This window comes from Carex rostrata, chromosome 8 (assembly GCF_964058835.1).
Source record: "Carex rostrata chromosome 8, lpCarRost1.2, whole genome shotgun sequence".
In the NCBI taxonomy this organism is placed as follows: domain Eukaryota; kingdom Viridiplantae; phylum Streptophyta; class Magnoliopsida; order Poales; family Cyperaceae; genus Carex; species Carex rostrata.
The window spans coordinates 1,673,195-1,689,162 of record NC_135925.1 but is presented as its reverse complement, the minus strand read 5'-3'; the positions used below and the strand labels follow the sequence as shown (position 1 = coordinate 1,689,162).

At 35.0% G+C, this 15,968-nt stretch overlaps 1 protein-coding gene and 1 pseudogene across 2 annotated transcripts; one reads left to right on the top strand and one right to left on the bottom strand.

Annotated features, from left to right (window-relative positions):
* Positions 1 to 317: 317 nt before the first annotated feature.
* Positions 318 to 5,868, top strand: LOC144558631 (pentatricopeptide repeat-containing protein At3g26782, mitochondrial pseudogene; annotated as a pseudogene). The gene is made up of 2 exons (XR_013512952.1): positions 318 to 381; positions 2,726 to 5,868. The product of XR_013512952.1 is annotated as a pentatricopeptide repeat-containing protein At3g26782, mitochondrial pseudogene (transcript).
* Positions 5,869 to 6,130: 262 nt separating this feature from the next.
* LOC144558601 (calcium-dependent protein kinase 26-like) lies at positions 6,131 to 11,269 on the bottom strand. Its single transcript, XM_078307446.1, has 7 exons — positions 10,253 to 11,269; positions 9,692 to 9,835; positions 9,442 to 9,594; positions 8,440 to 8,555; positions 7,763 to 7,930; positions 7,353 to 7,577; positions 6,131 to 6,534 (listed from the first exon to the last, which is right to left on the bottom strand). The coding sequence occupies exons 1-7, from the start codon at positions 10,992 to 10,994 to the stop codon at positions 6,412 to 6,414; spliced, it is 1,671 nt and encodes a 556-aa protein (XP_078163572.1). The 5' UTR covers positions 10,995 to 11,269; the 3' UTR covers positions 6,131 to 6,411.
* Between the last annotated feature and the right edge of the window lie 4,699 nt (positions 11,270 to 15,968).

Sequence of the window (15,968 nt, the reverse complement as noted above, 5' to 3'; positions counted from 1 at the left end):
TAAACTATTTAACATGATCTACATATGAAAAATGTACTTAAAAATCAAATTTTATATATTTAGATTCTTATTTCTATTTTTTAGATAGATAGAAAATCACCTTATCTCAAGATTCTAGATCATTCAGAAAATAATTTCTACCTAATTTATAAAAAGTAAAATAAAAAAACTATAAAATATAAAATTTATCCCTTAAATATATTTTTATATAGAAAATCATATTAAATAATTGAAATAAACTCTTTTAAATTATAATACAGATTAATATACGCTGTACCATAACCTCACTAAATCATCAAGTTTGTCCTTATATTCTATATAAGATTAACAGCAAAAAAATAACGACGGAAGTACATCCTCTGGAAGTCCAGGGACCGCACGGTGGAATGAGGTACCAGCCGGGACCGAATCTCCTGCCCCCTTATGGGCAGGATTTTCCTGCCCTCATCTTAATCTAGCCGTTCAATTTGCTTTCAGATTTGCGCTATGATGAAGCCTTTGATGAAACGGAAAACTTAAAACTCCTCCGTTAACTCCCTTTTCCTTCCGACTAATCTCTCATTTTCTCCTTCCTCTCATGTGTTTCTCTTCTTCATTTCTCTCTCGTTGTCTTCTTCCTCTCCTACGTTTCTTCTCTCCATCCCTTTCGCTCTTCTTCCTCTCCTGCGTTTCTCCTCTCCATCTCTTTCATTTGAGTAAACAACAAACATCTCTATTAATTTTCTTGTCTATGCTTGTTAATATATATATATATCTTTTGCATTCTTAAAAACATTGCGACATTTGATAGATATTATCAGAGAAAAGAAAATAACCAAGTTCTCCCAATAAAATTTCAACAACCAGTTTGGGTCTTTCTATGATAGTTCAAGGACTAAAAATGAAAATTTCCCTTGCCGGTTTGACACCCCTTTATTAAATTGTACTTCATATCTTTAAACTAGATGTTTTGCACCAACCCACGCACTCACAGTACCAGTTCAGGACCAATCGACCAAAGAACTACCTGACAGTAACTATTCTAAGGTTTCAACTTTCAAGAGATTCTCTGGTTTTTCTTTGATATTTTTATCTTCCAAGTAAATATTTTTTTTAAAGTTAAACTAACCAAAGAAAAAATTATTAGCATTCACCCCTTTTTGTTTTGACTTTTGACATACTTCATAGAGTTAGGCATTACATCACATAACTAAAAGGGAGCATGGCAAATTGGCAACCATACAATGATAGTTAAATTTTTGCCTTCAATCTAAAATAAATTTCTTGTCTATGTTTGTTTCTTTTGCATCTCTATTAAACATCTCTGCAAATGAGTAAAAAGTTGTTAACATTTTTTAGTGCATAGTGGTCAATTAGGATATGAATTATGCAATTTCTTATTTCAAAATATAAACTCTGACATGTTAGACCCGTAAATGAGTGGTACCAAAACAAACAATGGTTGGTAATGGTATATACCAGTTTGTAACAAAACATTATAATTGATAAATTTTGAAGACAACACATAAACTGGTACTCAAGGTGAAAACTGAAAACCTCATGTCCTTTTGATTAAGTTATATTTGTTTCAGTAATTGCTTTTAATTTACTTGGTATGCTTATTTATGGTAGGACTGAACATGTTTATATGATTGATATGGAAATTTGGATAAAATCTGGACTGAAATTGAAAATTTGCATTTTTCAAATTTTAAGTTTGCATTCGAAGTTTTACGCATTATGGTATGGTCATGGTACCATTGTACCAGTATGGTGTGGTATTGAGAACATTCAAAACTAAATTGTATTTTGTCATTAAGAAACAAGTAGCAGTTATATTTGGGTACCAGTACCCGTTATATAGCAGTAAATTCCCCATTTTGGTCTCAGCTAACAGTGGCTTGCTTGACCACAAAATAACAAAAACTTCTAAGATTACTTCTAAAACTAGTTTACTAGGTAGTTCATAGCTACTATATCATATAAGAAAGGCTACCGATAATATTTCAAAATCATCCACAGAGATTCATCAGACAACAAACACAAAAAATTATACATATAAAGAAATTATACAATTATATGTATAAAGGCAAGTTTATACAATTATGAAGCACTTGGCACACTATAAATTGAAATAGCTGCTGTGCAAAATAAAACATCTTTTGCATTATTCTACGGGGGTGTCATACTTTCTTATTCCTCTTATGTGCATTTTTTTTTTTACTTTGTTTTTTTCAAAAGAAATGGATCAGCCCCACAAACCATGAAATATGAAATGACAACCATCAGATCCATCGTTTTTTAATTAACTTAATTTACACAAACAAAACAGTAACAGCCCATCTACTCCACATAATCATGTGTTACCGACAACTGATAAAAGGTTTTTCGGGTCACAAACAAAACAGAGGCACATCCTTAAAGAGTTAAGACCATATATGTCCAGCTCTTTTGCCAATGTAAAACATAGGAGAAACGCACGAGAAACGCAGGAGAGGAAGGAGAGCCAGAGGGATGGAGAGAAGAAACATAGGAGAGGAAGGAGAGAGCGAGAGAGAAATGAAGAAGAGAAACACATGAAGAGGGAGGAGAAAACAATAGATTAGTCGGAAGGAAAAGGGAGTTAACGGAGGAGTTTTAAGTTTTCCGTTCCATCAAAGGCTTCATCATAGCGCAAATCCAAAAGCAAATCAAATGGCTAGATTAAGATGAGGGCAGGAAAATCCTGCCCATAAGGGGGCAGGAGATTCGGTCCCGTACCAGCCAAAGGAAAAGTGCCAAATTTGTGCGGATTCTCTTTAATATTCGTGCTACGGACGATGCGATCTCATTCACCCGTGTGGGTACCACTGGAGCTGAATTCAAAAACGACAGGAGATTAGGAGCAAATTGTTCGAAAGGCACTTTTATGAGATTTTCTCAGAGTAGAAAGTAAAAACATTGAATTGAATGTTAAAGCTCTCATGGCCGCGGTTAAACCACCTTTCTCTATCTTTCTACTCTCGAATTCAAAATTTCACCTCTTCTTCTTCGTCTTCGTCCTCTTACATGGCTCTAAGCCAAGAATTCTTCGACACTATGAAATCCTTCACAGCTCCACCCTTTCTTCCCAATGCACGGATGCTTCATGCTCAAATCATCTCCATTGGCCTCTATTCTTCTCTATTCCTTCAGAACAATCTCCTAAACATGTACTTGAATTGTGGTTCACTGGCCGATGCCCGTCGCGTGTTCGATGAAATATTTAACCGAAATGCAATCTCGGGCAATATGATGATGAATGGATACTGTAAGCTAGGACTGTTGAGTGAAGCAGAAAAGGTGTTTGATGAAATGCCTGAACGAGATATCACAACATGGAATACTCTCATGTCAGGTTACCACCAAAATGGCAAGTTCAGAGAGGCTGTTAAGCTATTCACTCTGATGTTTTCTTCCGTTGACTGCGAGGTGAATTTATTTAGCTTTAGTTGTGCTACTAAAGCTTGCAGTGCATTTCAGTGCAGTAAATTGGGCCTCCAGTTTCTGGGTTTTGTTGAAAAGACAAAGCTTGGATGGGACCCTCAAGTCAGACAGGTTCTCATCGATATGTTTGTCAACTGTGGAGCATTTCACATTGCCTCTCAACTGTTCAGTCAAATGCCTAGCCCCAATATTTCCTGCTGGAACAGTTTGCTTTTGGCTCACTCAAAGCTGCATGGTGTAACTCATACTTTAGAACTGTTTGATAAAATGCCTGAAAGAGATATTGTGTCATGGAATACAATGATTTCAATACTACGAAAAAACATGTGTGAGAGAGAAACTTTTGCACTGTTTTCAAAAATGGGTAGAGAAGGTATACAACCCGATTCAACCACCTATACATGTACCCTCTCTGCATGTGCTAGTACCCCTAACCTAGAGTTTGGTAGGCAGCTCCATTCCCAAATTGTAAAGACTGTGCCAAGAACTGACATATTTATAGACAGTGCATTAATTAATCTTTATGCAAAATGTGGCAAACTAGAATCAGCCGAAAGAATATTTGATTATTCAACTGATCGTAATTCGGCTTCATGGACAGCCATTATTAGTGGGTTTTCTCTTCACGGATTTATTGACAAATCTGTGAAACTTTTCAACCAAATGAGAACAATGGTGCTTAGCACAAACGAAATAACAATAGTAGCCTTAATTAGTGGATGTTATACTTTACCTGGGCCGTGCCTAGGAAATCAGCTACACTCACTCTGTTTAAAAAACGGTCAAATTTCAGCTACTGTTGTGTCAAACTCTCTTATAGCAATGTATGCAAAGTACAATATCATTAGTAGTGCCAAGTCAGTCTTTGATTCAATGCTGGTCAAAGATATAATTTCATGGACTAGCATGATCACTGCATATTCTCAAATGGGAGATGTTACACATGCAAGGGATGTGTTTGATAAAATGCCTGAGAGAAATATAGTCACTTGGAATGCCATATTAGGCGCTTATGTACAGCATGGTTATGAAGAAGGTATTAAATTGTACAGTATAATGCTAAGGGAAAATAAGATAAGACCCAATTGTGTCACATTTGCGACTTTATTCAAGGGCTGTGTTGATGTGGCAGATATAAAGGTCGGCAATCAAATATTCAATCAGTCGGTGAAATTGGGCTTTGACTTGGATCTGTCAGTTGCCAATGCGATTATTACAATGTACTCGGAGTGTGGTAAAATAGCCGATGCTAGACAATTTTTCGAATCTATTGTTCTAAAAGATTTGGTTTCATGGAATTCCATGATCACAGCATATTCACACCATGGCATGGGCATGCATGCCATAGAGACTTTCCAGCTAATGTTACAAAATGGAATCACACCTGATTATATAACATATGTTGCGGTTTTATCGGGCTGTCGTCACTCAGGTTTGCTAGAGCAAGGGAGATATTACTTTAATTCCATGACCAAAATTCACAAAATATCACCAGGCTTAGAGCACTACTCTTGCATGGTTGATCTCTTAGGCCGTAATGGGCTTCTAGAAGAAGCCAAGGGTATAATAGATAGTATGACAATTAAACCTACTGCTAAAGTTTGGGGACCTTTACTTGCAAATTGCAAATTGCACAGAAATACCAAGCTAGCAGAATTAGCCGCAAGAAATTTATTTGAGCTAGATTCGAGGGATTCCGGCAGTTACATGCTTCTGTCAAAAATATATGCTGATTCTGGAAACTCTGCTGAGTCAGCAGGAGTAAGAAAATTGATGAGAGATAAAGGGGTAAAAAAGAAACCCGGTAACAGCTGGATTGAAGTACAGAACAAGGTCCATGTTTTCACAGCTGATGACGGGAGCCATCCGCAGATTTTTGCAATTAAGAAAGAAATCAAGGATCTAATTGAAAAAATTGTTGGTGTGGGATATGCCAAAACAGATGCATCAGAGATGGCGATGTATCATAGCGAGAAATTGGCAGTTGTTTATGGGCTGATGACTTTACCAGAGTGGATGCCTATACATGTGATGAAAAATCTAAGGATTTGTACAGACTGCCATACTGTGATAAAATTGATATCTACCGTGACTGGTAGAGAACTTGTGGTTCGAGATGCTGTTCGGTTTCATCATTTTAGAGAAGGGGTTTGCTCTTGTGGGGACCACTGGTGATTAGTCTAGGTAGCTTGGTTTATACGTTCTAAGCTGATGTTGTCAACTAACTACTAAAGATATTGTAGTTGGAGTTGTAGATTATGGACACGGTATTTTAATTTTGATTAATTAGCTTTCTAGATATTGTTTTTTAAACTCTTTAGTTGGAACAGACAATATCTGTTCAATTATAGATGAGGGGTCACTTTCTCCTCCTGGGAACTATGATGTAATTTATTCCAGTGATTGGACAGATTGTTGGTGTCATTCTATAATTTTGAAATTTTGAAATTTCCAGGGGCTTGCATGTTATTACTTCCGACACTGTATTTTCAAAACGAGATTACAGGCCACGTTTGGTTGTTGTGCGTAATGCATTGCTCTCGTTTTACATGCCGAGCAACCGGTAAAACGAGTGCAATGTAAGTTTTGCCACTTCATGTTAATTGAACAAACACATTATCGCAAATCTAGATCAGAACAATGGTAGAAGTGCCGTAAAAAAACATTTAGGTACGACTAACATATCTAAGAAATCCATTTCATATTCTCAGATTGCATTTATTCCTCTTGCATTTAGTTTTTCTCATACAGTGGTCAAACATATTCCATGAAATAAACATCAACAATAAACCTAATTGCTCCACAATAGCACCACTCATCACGTACATTGCACAAATCAGATACAACAACAGAGAATTTAATAAAAGGGTAAAAAAAAAAGGAAAAGAACAAGAGCAAAGGGAGTCTAAAACAAGAATCAACCATCTAAAGCAAAGTCAAAATCTGTACAAACGGCGATCGAGAACTCTACAGAGCACCAGGCGCATCCCTCATACTTACATTCAGGCTGTTTCTCATTGTGCGTCTGCCCAGTCCCATGGTACCTTTTGTCATCATGGCGACAAACTCACCATAGTCAATTTGCCCATCCTGTCCAAATTGAAAACTGTTATCAATAAACAAATAAAAATAATACATAACACAATTTCCGAGTGGAGAAACCGTTAGTAACGGTTAGTCTGAAAAAACATCGAGGAAAACCGTCCGTTGTCAATGGTTTCTACATTCAAAACAAACCGATAAGGGTGTATTTTCTCAAATAACATATAAGAAAATCAGGGTATAGGATACTGATTAAGTGATGACACATTCACATCCCTCCTACATGACCAATTCACATAAAGAGCCAGTGGGTTTATCTAAAATGTCACTGAATGACCTTGAAAAAATGTTAATACCCCACAAAGAATCATGAAATATGAATTTCACCTACACTCTTCTAGCCCTGAATTCTACAGTTCTGCACATTATTGTGCAACTAAGAGGCACAAGATGTTGTACAGTGACAAAACATTTGGAGTGAGGCTATGGTACTATGCATAGCGCGGATTGATCCATACTGTGGATCAATATCTCCATTTTCAAAGTTCAAATAGTCAATCTAAACCGTTCAACACGATGAAACTGTACTTGTAGATGAAATATTATATTTTTTTAGAATGTATAGCATTTTAGATAGGTAGAAAATCAATCTAAAAATTCTAGACCATTTAATTCAAAAGTAGTGATTTTCTACCTATCTAAATAAATAGTTTGGGACTAAAGGCTTGGTTGTTGTTGTAAAAAAATAGTAAAAAATGTAAAATATAGTACCATGGCCTCACTCAAACAATTGAACATAGAATATCATTTTATGTTGGTGGTCTGCATCATATTTCTTCGTGAAAGTTCAAGACGAGAATGCTTACATTGTTTTTGTCTATTTCTTTGATGGTGTCATCTAGAAAAGCATCGGGCATGTTCTGCTCCCTACAAGCTTCTTGAAGCTCGTCAATAGTTATGTAACCGCTACCATCCTTGTCAAAGTACGAAAAGGCCGCAACCAGGTGCTCCTCTCTGTCTAGCTTGTTAAGATGTAGTGTTGCAGCGATGAACTCACCATAATCTATAGTACCACTGTTGTCTATATCAGCCTACAATTAGTACAGCATGCCTAAAGTTAATAACTGAGTACTTAGCTGTCATATGTTACTGCAAGTCGGCAAATGATACAGCATGCCTATAGTAATACACTAATACCAGCAAAAAAATGTTTATGTGATTTTTTAGCATATGCTGGAATAGCAGCTGTCAAAAATTGATGGATTTAAGAACTCACCGCTTCCATAAGATCATGAATCTCAGTATCATTGAGGGTAGAACCGTACTTTCTCAGGCCTTCCTTAAGCTCATCATAAGTGATGGCACCGCTGTTATCAGTATCCATAGCTGTGAACATCTCTCTTAGCCCAGCTATCTCCTCCTCTGAAAGGCTCTCAGCTATTACCTGTTCATAAATAAAAAATAACTCAGTACTTAGCAGAGACTAAAACAGACAGAAAGTTGCTGAACAATATTAGAAGAGTGAGGCTATGGTACTATGCATAGCGCATATTGGTCTGTACTATGGATCAATATCTCTCTTTTTGAAATCCAAACTGTCAATCTTAACATTCAACATGATCTCCATATGAAAATGTACTTGCACACTAAATTTTACAATTTTTAATTTTTTTTATACTATTTTTTTTAGATAGGAAGAAGATCAATACTTTTGAATGGTTTAGAATATTTAGACCAAGTGATTTTCTACCTATGTAAAAAAATTCTAAAAAATGTCAAATTTGATCTACAAGTACATTTTCATATGGAGAAAATGGTGAAACGGTTCAGCTTGACTGTTTGGATTTAAAATATAGAGATATTGATCCATATACAAACCAATATGCGCTATACAATGTACCGTAGCCTCACTCATATTAAAAACAAGTGGCATAAATTGGAAGGATTAACTACCCGTAAAGCCATCTTCTTTAGCTTGTTCATGGCAGAGAACTGTTTGAGCCGAGAAAGAACAGCTGGATCAAGTGGACGGTCAGGAGCAACTCCATTCTGACTAATCCATGGGTGAGCTACAAGCAGAACATTGCCAATTAATTGAAAAACTTAATTAAATAAAGTTTTAATTATGCTCCCATGAGATGTGAGAATATTATGTATACCCCTTCAAAATGAGGAGCATCCTACGTGTCCCTCTAAAGGTGGAAATATATATATATAGAGAGAGAGAGAGAGAGATGGGCTGACTTGCTTTGGGAATTAAAGAGGGTGTTTTACTTCCCGCTCATATCTTCATTTTCAAAGTTCAAATAGTCGATTTGAACATGCCAACATGTTCTTCATATTAAAATGTGCTTAGTGACCAAATTTTACATTTTTTGGAAACTTTTTACTATTTTTTCAGAATTTTTGAAAATCACAACTTTTCATTAAATACAAAAATAATAAAAAATTCAGCAAAGCAATGATTTTCAAAAATTCTGAAAAAATAGTAAAAAATTTCCAAAAAATATAAAATTTGGTCTCCTAGCACATTTTAATATGAAGAACATGTTGGAAGCTTCAAATCGACTATTTGAACTTTGAAAATGAAGATATGAGCGGGAAGTAAAACACCCTCTTTAATTCTCAAAGCAAGTTAGCCCATCTCTCTCTCTCTCTATCTATATCTATATATCTATCTATCTCTCTCTCTCTCTCTCTCTCTCTCTATATATATATACCCCTCTTCTTATTTCACTAAATATGCCCAGATAACCCATTTTTCCCCATCATTGCAGAGATAACAGTAAGGAATGAATATTGCTCCAAAGTTTTAGAAATGCGCAGATAGATAGTAAGGGTTACTCATTATATAGGAACTTTCTTATGATTTCTAGATGAATTGAATCGTTTCCATTTTTGGAAGGGCGTATATCATATTTCTTGTTTAGAAGGGTACATAGCTAAGGGACTAACATAAAACTTCATGCGCGTTCAAACGCTCGGACGGACGAGGATTCAGCATCCTCCTAATAAGATCCTTTGCACTACCAGAAATCACTGGCCATGGTTCCGAGTCAAAGTCAATAGCTCCCTTCAGAACTGCATCGAATATCCCTTGTTGTGTCTCTGAAAGCGAAAATCAACAAAAAAGACGTTTTAGCAGATGGCTTAACTAAGTATTAGATTAAAAAATTAAAAAGATATGATAAGAAAAATGATTTACCGGCCCAGAAAGGTGGCACACCACTCAGAAGTATATAAATAATTACACCAGCTGTCCATACATCGGCTTCTGGCCCATAGTGCTTGCGTAGTACCTCAGGTGCGACATAATATGGGCTTCCCACGACATCGCTGAAAACCTGACCTGAAATGTTGCAAAAAGGTCAGATAATTAGTTCAGCAATCATCAAAGAGTTATATTGGTATTCAAGGAAACATTTTAAACATTTAAAGATAGCATCTTTTTCTGTTGTACATATATTATTTATGATGAGCATGAAATGTGATAATAAATTGCCATTATACATGGCAAGAATAAGCAAAACTGTCGGATTGTACATCATAACAAGTAACAAACTAATAAATGAGCACCTGTGAGTAAGCAGTTGATTGAAGTAAATCAAACAGAACTACACTCAAAACCTAAACCAGACCTATGACACGTGAAGTTCAAACTAAAAATCAGCTGTCAACTGTTAAGTTAACATATAACCCTTGTCAAAAAATAAAATATCCAAAGAACAATAATACCCATAAAAGTTTAGAATTTTCATGACAATACCTGGCTTGAAAAACACAGAGAGGCCAAAATCAATGGCCTTGAGCGACAGGTCATCATCTCTATTGGCCAAGAGAAAGTTCTCTGGCTTGAGATCTCTATGCATAACACCAAGAGAATGGCATGCTTCCACTACTCCAACTATAATCTTTGTCAGCTCAGCTGCCTTTCTCTCACTGTAGTGGCCTCTTTGTATGATCCGATCGAAGAGTTCTCCTCCCTGGCAAAGCTCCATGACTATATGCACATACAACTGATCTTCATAGGCACCTTTGATTGCCACGACATTCCTGTGACCAGACAAGTGATGCATGATTTGGATCTCACGTCTCACATCCTCCACATCCTCTTTTGAAATGAGCTTTCTCTTTGCAATCGATTTACAAGCGTAATCAATTCCAGTTGAGATTTCAGTGCATAGGAAAGTAGTCCCAAATTGACCCTGACCCAATTTGCGGCCGAGGAGGTACAAATCGCGAATATTTGGTGTTTTGTGGCCGAGTACATAGTTGGTATTTGGATCGAAGGCGAAACCCCCGCGCTTCATCACTGCTGAAACTGGTTTGGGAGGCATAGCGGGTTTTGGGTTAGTGTTCTCAGTCTGGGTACGGTCGTGGTCGTGGTCGTCAGTGAGCTTCTTCGTTATCGGGTCGTCAGTTGATGCGGATCTCTTAGAGGCGGTTCGATCAGCGAAGCTAAAGTACTTGCTCCTGATCAGAGACGCGCCGCCGCACGTATTGCCCATGAAACAGAGCAATCCGCTCGCATCAAGGGAGAGAACCCTTGAAGAAACTTCCGGTTTTGACTTCTCGCTTGTCGCTAGTAGTGGTGAAGTGCGTGAGGTAGGAAGGATGGATCGAAAGATATAGGAGGGGTTTTATTTATCTCAAGTGGACAGAGAAAAGGGAAAGGAGAAGGAAAGAGCGAAGATGGAGAGTGAGAGAAGGGGGCTTCATGGTTGCTTCTTCTTTCATCATATCCTGTTTCTCTTTTATCGTGATTTTATTTTTTCTTATTTCTCGTTGATTTTTAATACATTTCTTCAATTTTCAGGGGTAAAAAATTTAACAGAGCAGTTTTAAATTCATGCAGAGCACCAGTAATATGTAGTACTGTTTTAATTCTATAGTCCATGAGCAGATGAGCTGCATAAAGTTAAAACTACTCTGTTAAGTGAGTGGCAAGAGCAAGGAGCCTAGGAGGGGAGTGCGTATCCTCTGCATTAACTCAAAAAGGAATCTTTTGAGTTAATGAATTTCAACCGTCTGATTTTAAACGGAGCCAATCCGGCCCCTGTTTATGATATAGGGGACCTTTACTATTAGTGCGGATCTAGTCTGCGCGAATCTTGAAAAATATCGGATGGATAATATTCATGAACTCAAAAGATTCCCTTCTGAGTTAATGCAGAGGATACGCATTCCCAGGAGGGAAGGAAAGAAGGGTCGTGATTGGCTGGCTTTGTCTGCATGTGAAGCGATTCCTCGAAGCTCGCTGTTTTGGTGGTTAATATTCTCGGTTTTAAAAAAACTGGAATTATCCATTCCTTTTATATATGGGTACGTGTTGTCTCCTTTTCTATCTATGAATGGAGACTGAATGAATCAATTATTACTGTTTTTACTTTTTGCTATTATCCGAAAGTGCGCTGCAGGAGGGTAGAGATTTTAACAGAGCTGTTTTTTGTACGGACTGCAGACTACAGACTTAAAAGTAAAACAACTTTGTATATGGTTCGTGCCGACGTGCGGCTGCATGAAGCTAAAACCGCTCTGTTAAAATCTAACCCCGTTGCAGGATTAGGTGTTAAGAGTGAAATTAAAAAGCACGTAAAACGTCACCCTTCAATCATGACCGTTGATTTCTGAACTGCTCGCTTAGTTACATTATTGGTGCAACAAACACAGATGATCTACTTCTTATTATTTGGAAAATAATGGGAGAACCCCACAATAAGCTTACCCTATTTTTTTTTTATTTATATTATTTATAAAGTGGTGTACAACCAACTTTGAAAGCAGCGTTATCTCTGTTTGAATATTTTTTTCAGGGTTAATCAGAATTGGTGAATCACCAACTGATCCTCATTTTTTTGAATCAGCATGTTTATTTCGGTCGACTAAAAAAATACCCTAAGTTGGATATCTAACTTCGAACTCTTTTCACTACTTTGCACTTTGCAGCTTTTGTGAATTCTTAAGAGAGAGAAAAATTCCATTATTAGTTATTTGTATACAGTGTTTCCTAACATCACGTTAGTCTCGATTAAAAACAAAAAATATATAATGTAAGTAATCCTTTTTTTTTTTAGTCTGCCTGTTTATTTCGACAGTACAGTTGACTTAAAAAAAAATTATAAGTTGGATATCCAAAGAACGAAAATTGCAACTCTTCTCGCTTCTTAGCAGCCTCTGTGGAGCTTAAAAGAAAAAAGAAAAAAACTTTCATTATTAGTCTTTATGTACAATGTTTTCTAACATCACGTTAGTCTTGATTGGAAAAGATATATATTATGTAAGGAATTATGTTTCAAATATATTATTTAATAGTGAAATACAGGAGAAATTTTATGTATATCTTTCAAAAGTTTCAAAATTACGTATTTTTCCTTCCAACATTCATAATATCATATTGACCCTTTTGTGAAATTTATCCAATTTATTCTTTCTATTAACTCATTTTAAATTTATGAAAATCCCATTTTATCTTTAATTTTAAAAAATATAAACATGTTCATTTTGTGAAATTTATCCAATTTATTTTTTCTATTAACTCATTATAAATTTATGAAGATCCTATTTTATCTTTAATTTAAAAAATATATAAACATGTTGCATGTGTAAGAAATGTCTAGTCTTCTTATTAATTTGTTTGTGTTAACAAATAGTCTATTTCTTTACTTGTAATGTAAACACTAACATATATCTAAATTTCACTATGTATGCGTCAGGTAAAGAAATGAACCATTTTTACTCACATATTGTTAAATTAGATCCCTTTACACAGGCTACGTATTTTTTTAATAAAAATTAAATGAGTACTTTACAAATTTAAAATGAGTTTTAATTAAAAAGGACAACAAATTGAGTATATTTGTGAGTTTTTTAAAATTTAAAGGTTTAAATATAATACTACAAATTTTAAAAGACAAAATAGTTAATTTCAAAAAAATTGAGAAGCATACATAAAATACCTCCTAAAATATACATAACTTGCCTTCATATTATTGAAAAACCGTGTACAAAAATATATCCAAAAAAAAAGTTGAAGATACAATTCAAGTGCTTTATATAAACTTAAACATTTACGAAACAACAATTTTATTTTCTTAAAGATGTAGTAGTATTGTGTTCTAATTATTGGGTTCTAGGCTTCTAGCAGACTATTTTTCCAAGAAGCCAACAAGCATGCTAATTTGTTCGTTTTTAGAAATAAAAAAAATGGATTATGGGAAACAAGATAAATTATTTTCTTTCAATTCAGTATTATAATATATAAAATCAAATCAATGATTTAATTCCATCGAAATATTTTTTGGGACCAAATTAATCATTTTGTTCCAATATTTCCCATAAACTGCAGTGTATCTTAGGAGTTAGGCTGGGGTGCTATGGATAGCATAGTGGCCTCTATGCTACGGCTCAATATTCGAGTTTTCAAAATCCAAACGGTCGATCCGAACCGTTCATCTTATTCTCCATATTAATATCTGCTTGGAGACCAAAATTTATAATTTTCTGAATTTTTTTACTATTTATTAAGCCACTTTGAAAATCGCTAATCCAACGGTTTTACTGTTTTGTGCAGCCACCGTTGGATCAACAATTTTGTAAAATACTTAATAAATAGTAAAAAAATTTAGAAAAATGTAAAATTTGGTCTCCAAGCAGATATTAATATGGAGAATAAGATGAACGGTTCGGATCGACCGTTCGGATTTTGAAAACTCAAATATTGAGCCGTAGCATAGAGGCCACTATGCTATCCATAGCACCCCAGCCTAACTCGTATCTTAGTATCAAAAAGTTTGAAAAATATCGAGATCGATCAATTGATTAAATCACAGAAGTTGTAAAAGTTGCGGGCTCTGTTCTCTTCTTTATTTTCTCAGGAAACAGAGTAGGTCCGATGGGCATTGGACTTACTTTGGTTCCAATGGATTCACTCATTGTTGGATTGGCTTTAGGATTTGCACCAGAACTTTTGCGTCTGCTTTAATATTCGTGCGCATAAATCCTGAAACAAATTAGACGGTATATCTGTCCATCAGAATCAAACTAGATCCGATGGGCATGGGACCTACACCTTTCTCATTTTCTCAATCCCACCTGGTCCCCCATTGGCTAGAGGTCAGAGAAAACAAACCATTATTTTTTTAGACTTTGTGGTCGTTGATGTGATGATTGAGAAAATCGGCAGAATCAAATCAATAGTTTAGTCCTATTCATCTCTCCCAAATAAATTTAAAGTTGGGTGATAGTGTAATGCAATATACAGATACTCTTGTGTATTAGACTCTAAACTGTTAGATTCGAAGTTTCAATAATCGATCCAAACCATTCAACTCGGCTTCCATATTAAAATGTGCTTAGAGATGAAATTTTACATTTTTATGGAAATTATTAGCTATTTTTTTAGTTTGAAAATCATTGTTTTTTATAGTCCAAAAATATATGAAAAATAACGATTTTCAAAAATTTTAAAGAAAATAGCAAACAATATGCTAAAAATGTAAAATTTGGGCTCCAAACACATTTTAATATGGAGATAAAGTTTAGCGGTTTTGGATCGATTGTTTGAACTTCAAATCAAATAGTTTAAGGTCCAATGCACGAGAGAGTTTATACATTACAATGTACCATAGCCCAACTTATAAGTTCAAACCATTGGATCGATTCCATCTATTTAAAAAAAAAAACTTATTTTTGATAAATAATTTTTTTAATTTCTTCAAATAAAAAATAATTGCGTGCAGGCTCTGAATTTTTTTTAGAAACCATAAATAAAAATAAATTTTACCAAATCAACTTGATTGCTTTGTTTTTTGCAAAAACCATAAGAACCGAGATGCCATTTCGGTCCCGGATTTTTTTTTGGGACCGAATTATCATTTTGGTCCTAGCCGTTTTCACATATTTCGAGAAAAAAATACGTTGAAAAATTGTGAATAAACCTAGGACCGAATTGTCATTTCAGTCCAAAAAAATATATATTTCAGGACTGAAATGGTATTTCAGCTCTTATGGTTTTTGTAAAAAAAAAAGTAATCATGTTGGTTTCATAATTTTTTTTAATTATGGTTTATGAAAAAAATTCCTCTAGAGCGGGTGTAGATTTTAACAACAAAGTTTTTGCTCAAAGCAGCAAAGAGGTGAGAGAAATGTTTAGAAATGACCATTTACTCCTTCATTGATAGGTACCTCATTAATTGAGTATAATCAATTAATAATCCTTTCTTTAATTGGCCAATTCTGTTTAGTTTTTTTAGTTGAACAATAAGGTTCCTATTTTGAAAAAATTTCAGAGAAAACAAATAATTTCTCTCTTCTTAGACAACAATCACTTGTTATTCAATTCTTAAATCAAAGGTAATTTATAAATATTTGATTAATTTTATTTTCAAAAGTAACAAAGGTCAGTCTCTCATCAACGTGGACAAGAACTTTTATTTATTAAGCAGATTTGATTAAGTTTTGATGCTTGAAAGTATAGCACATTA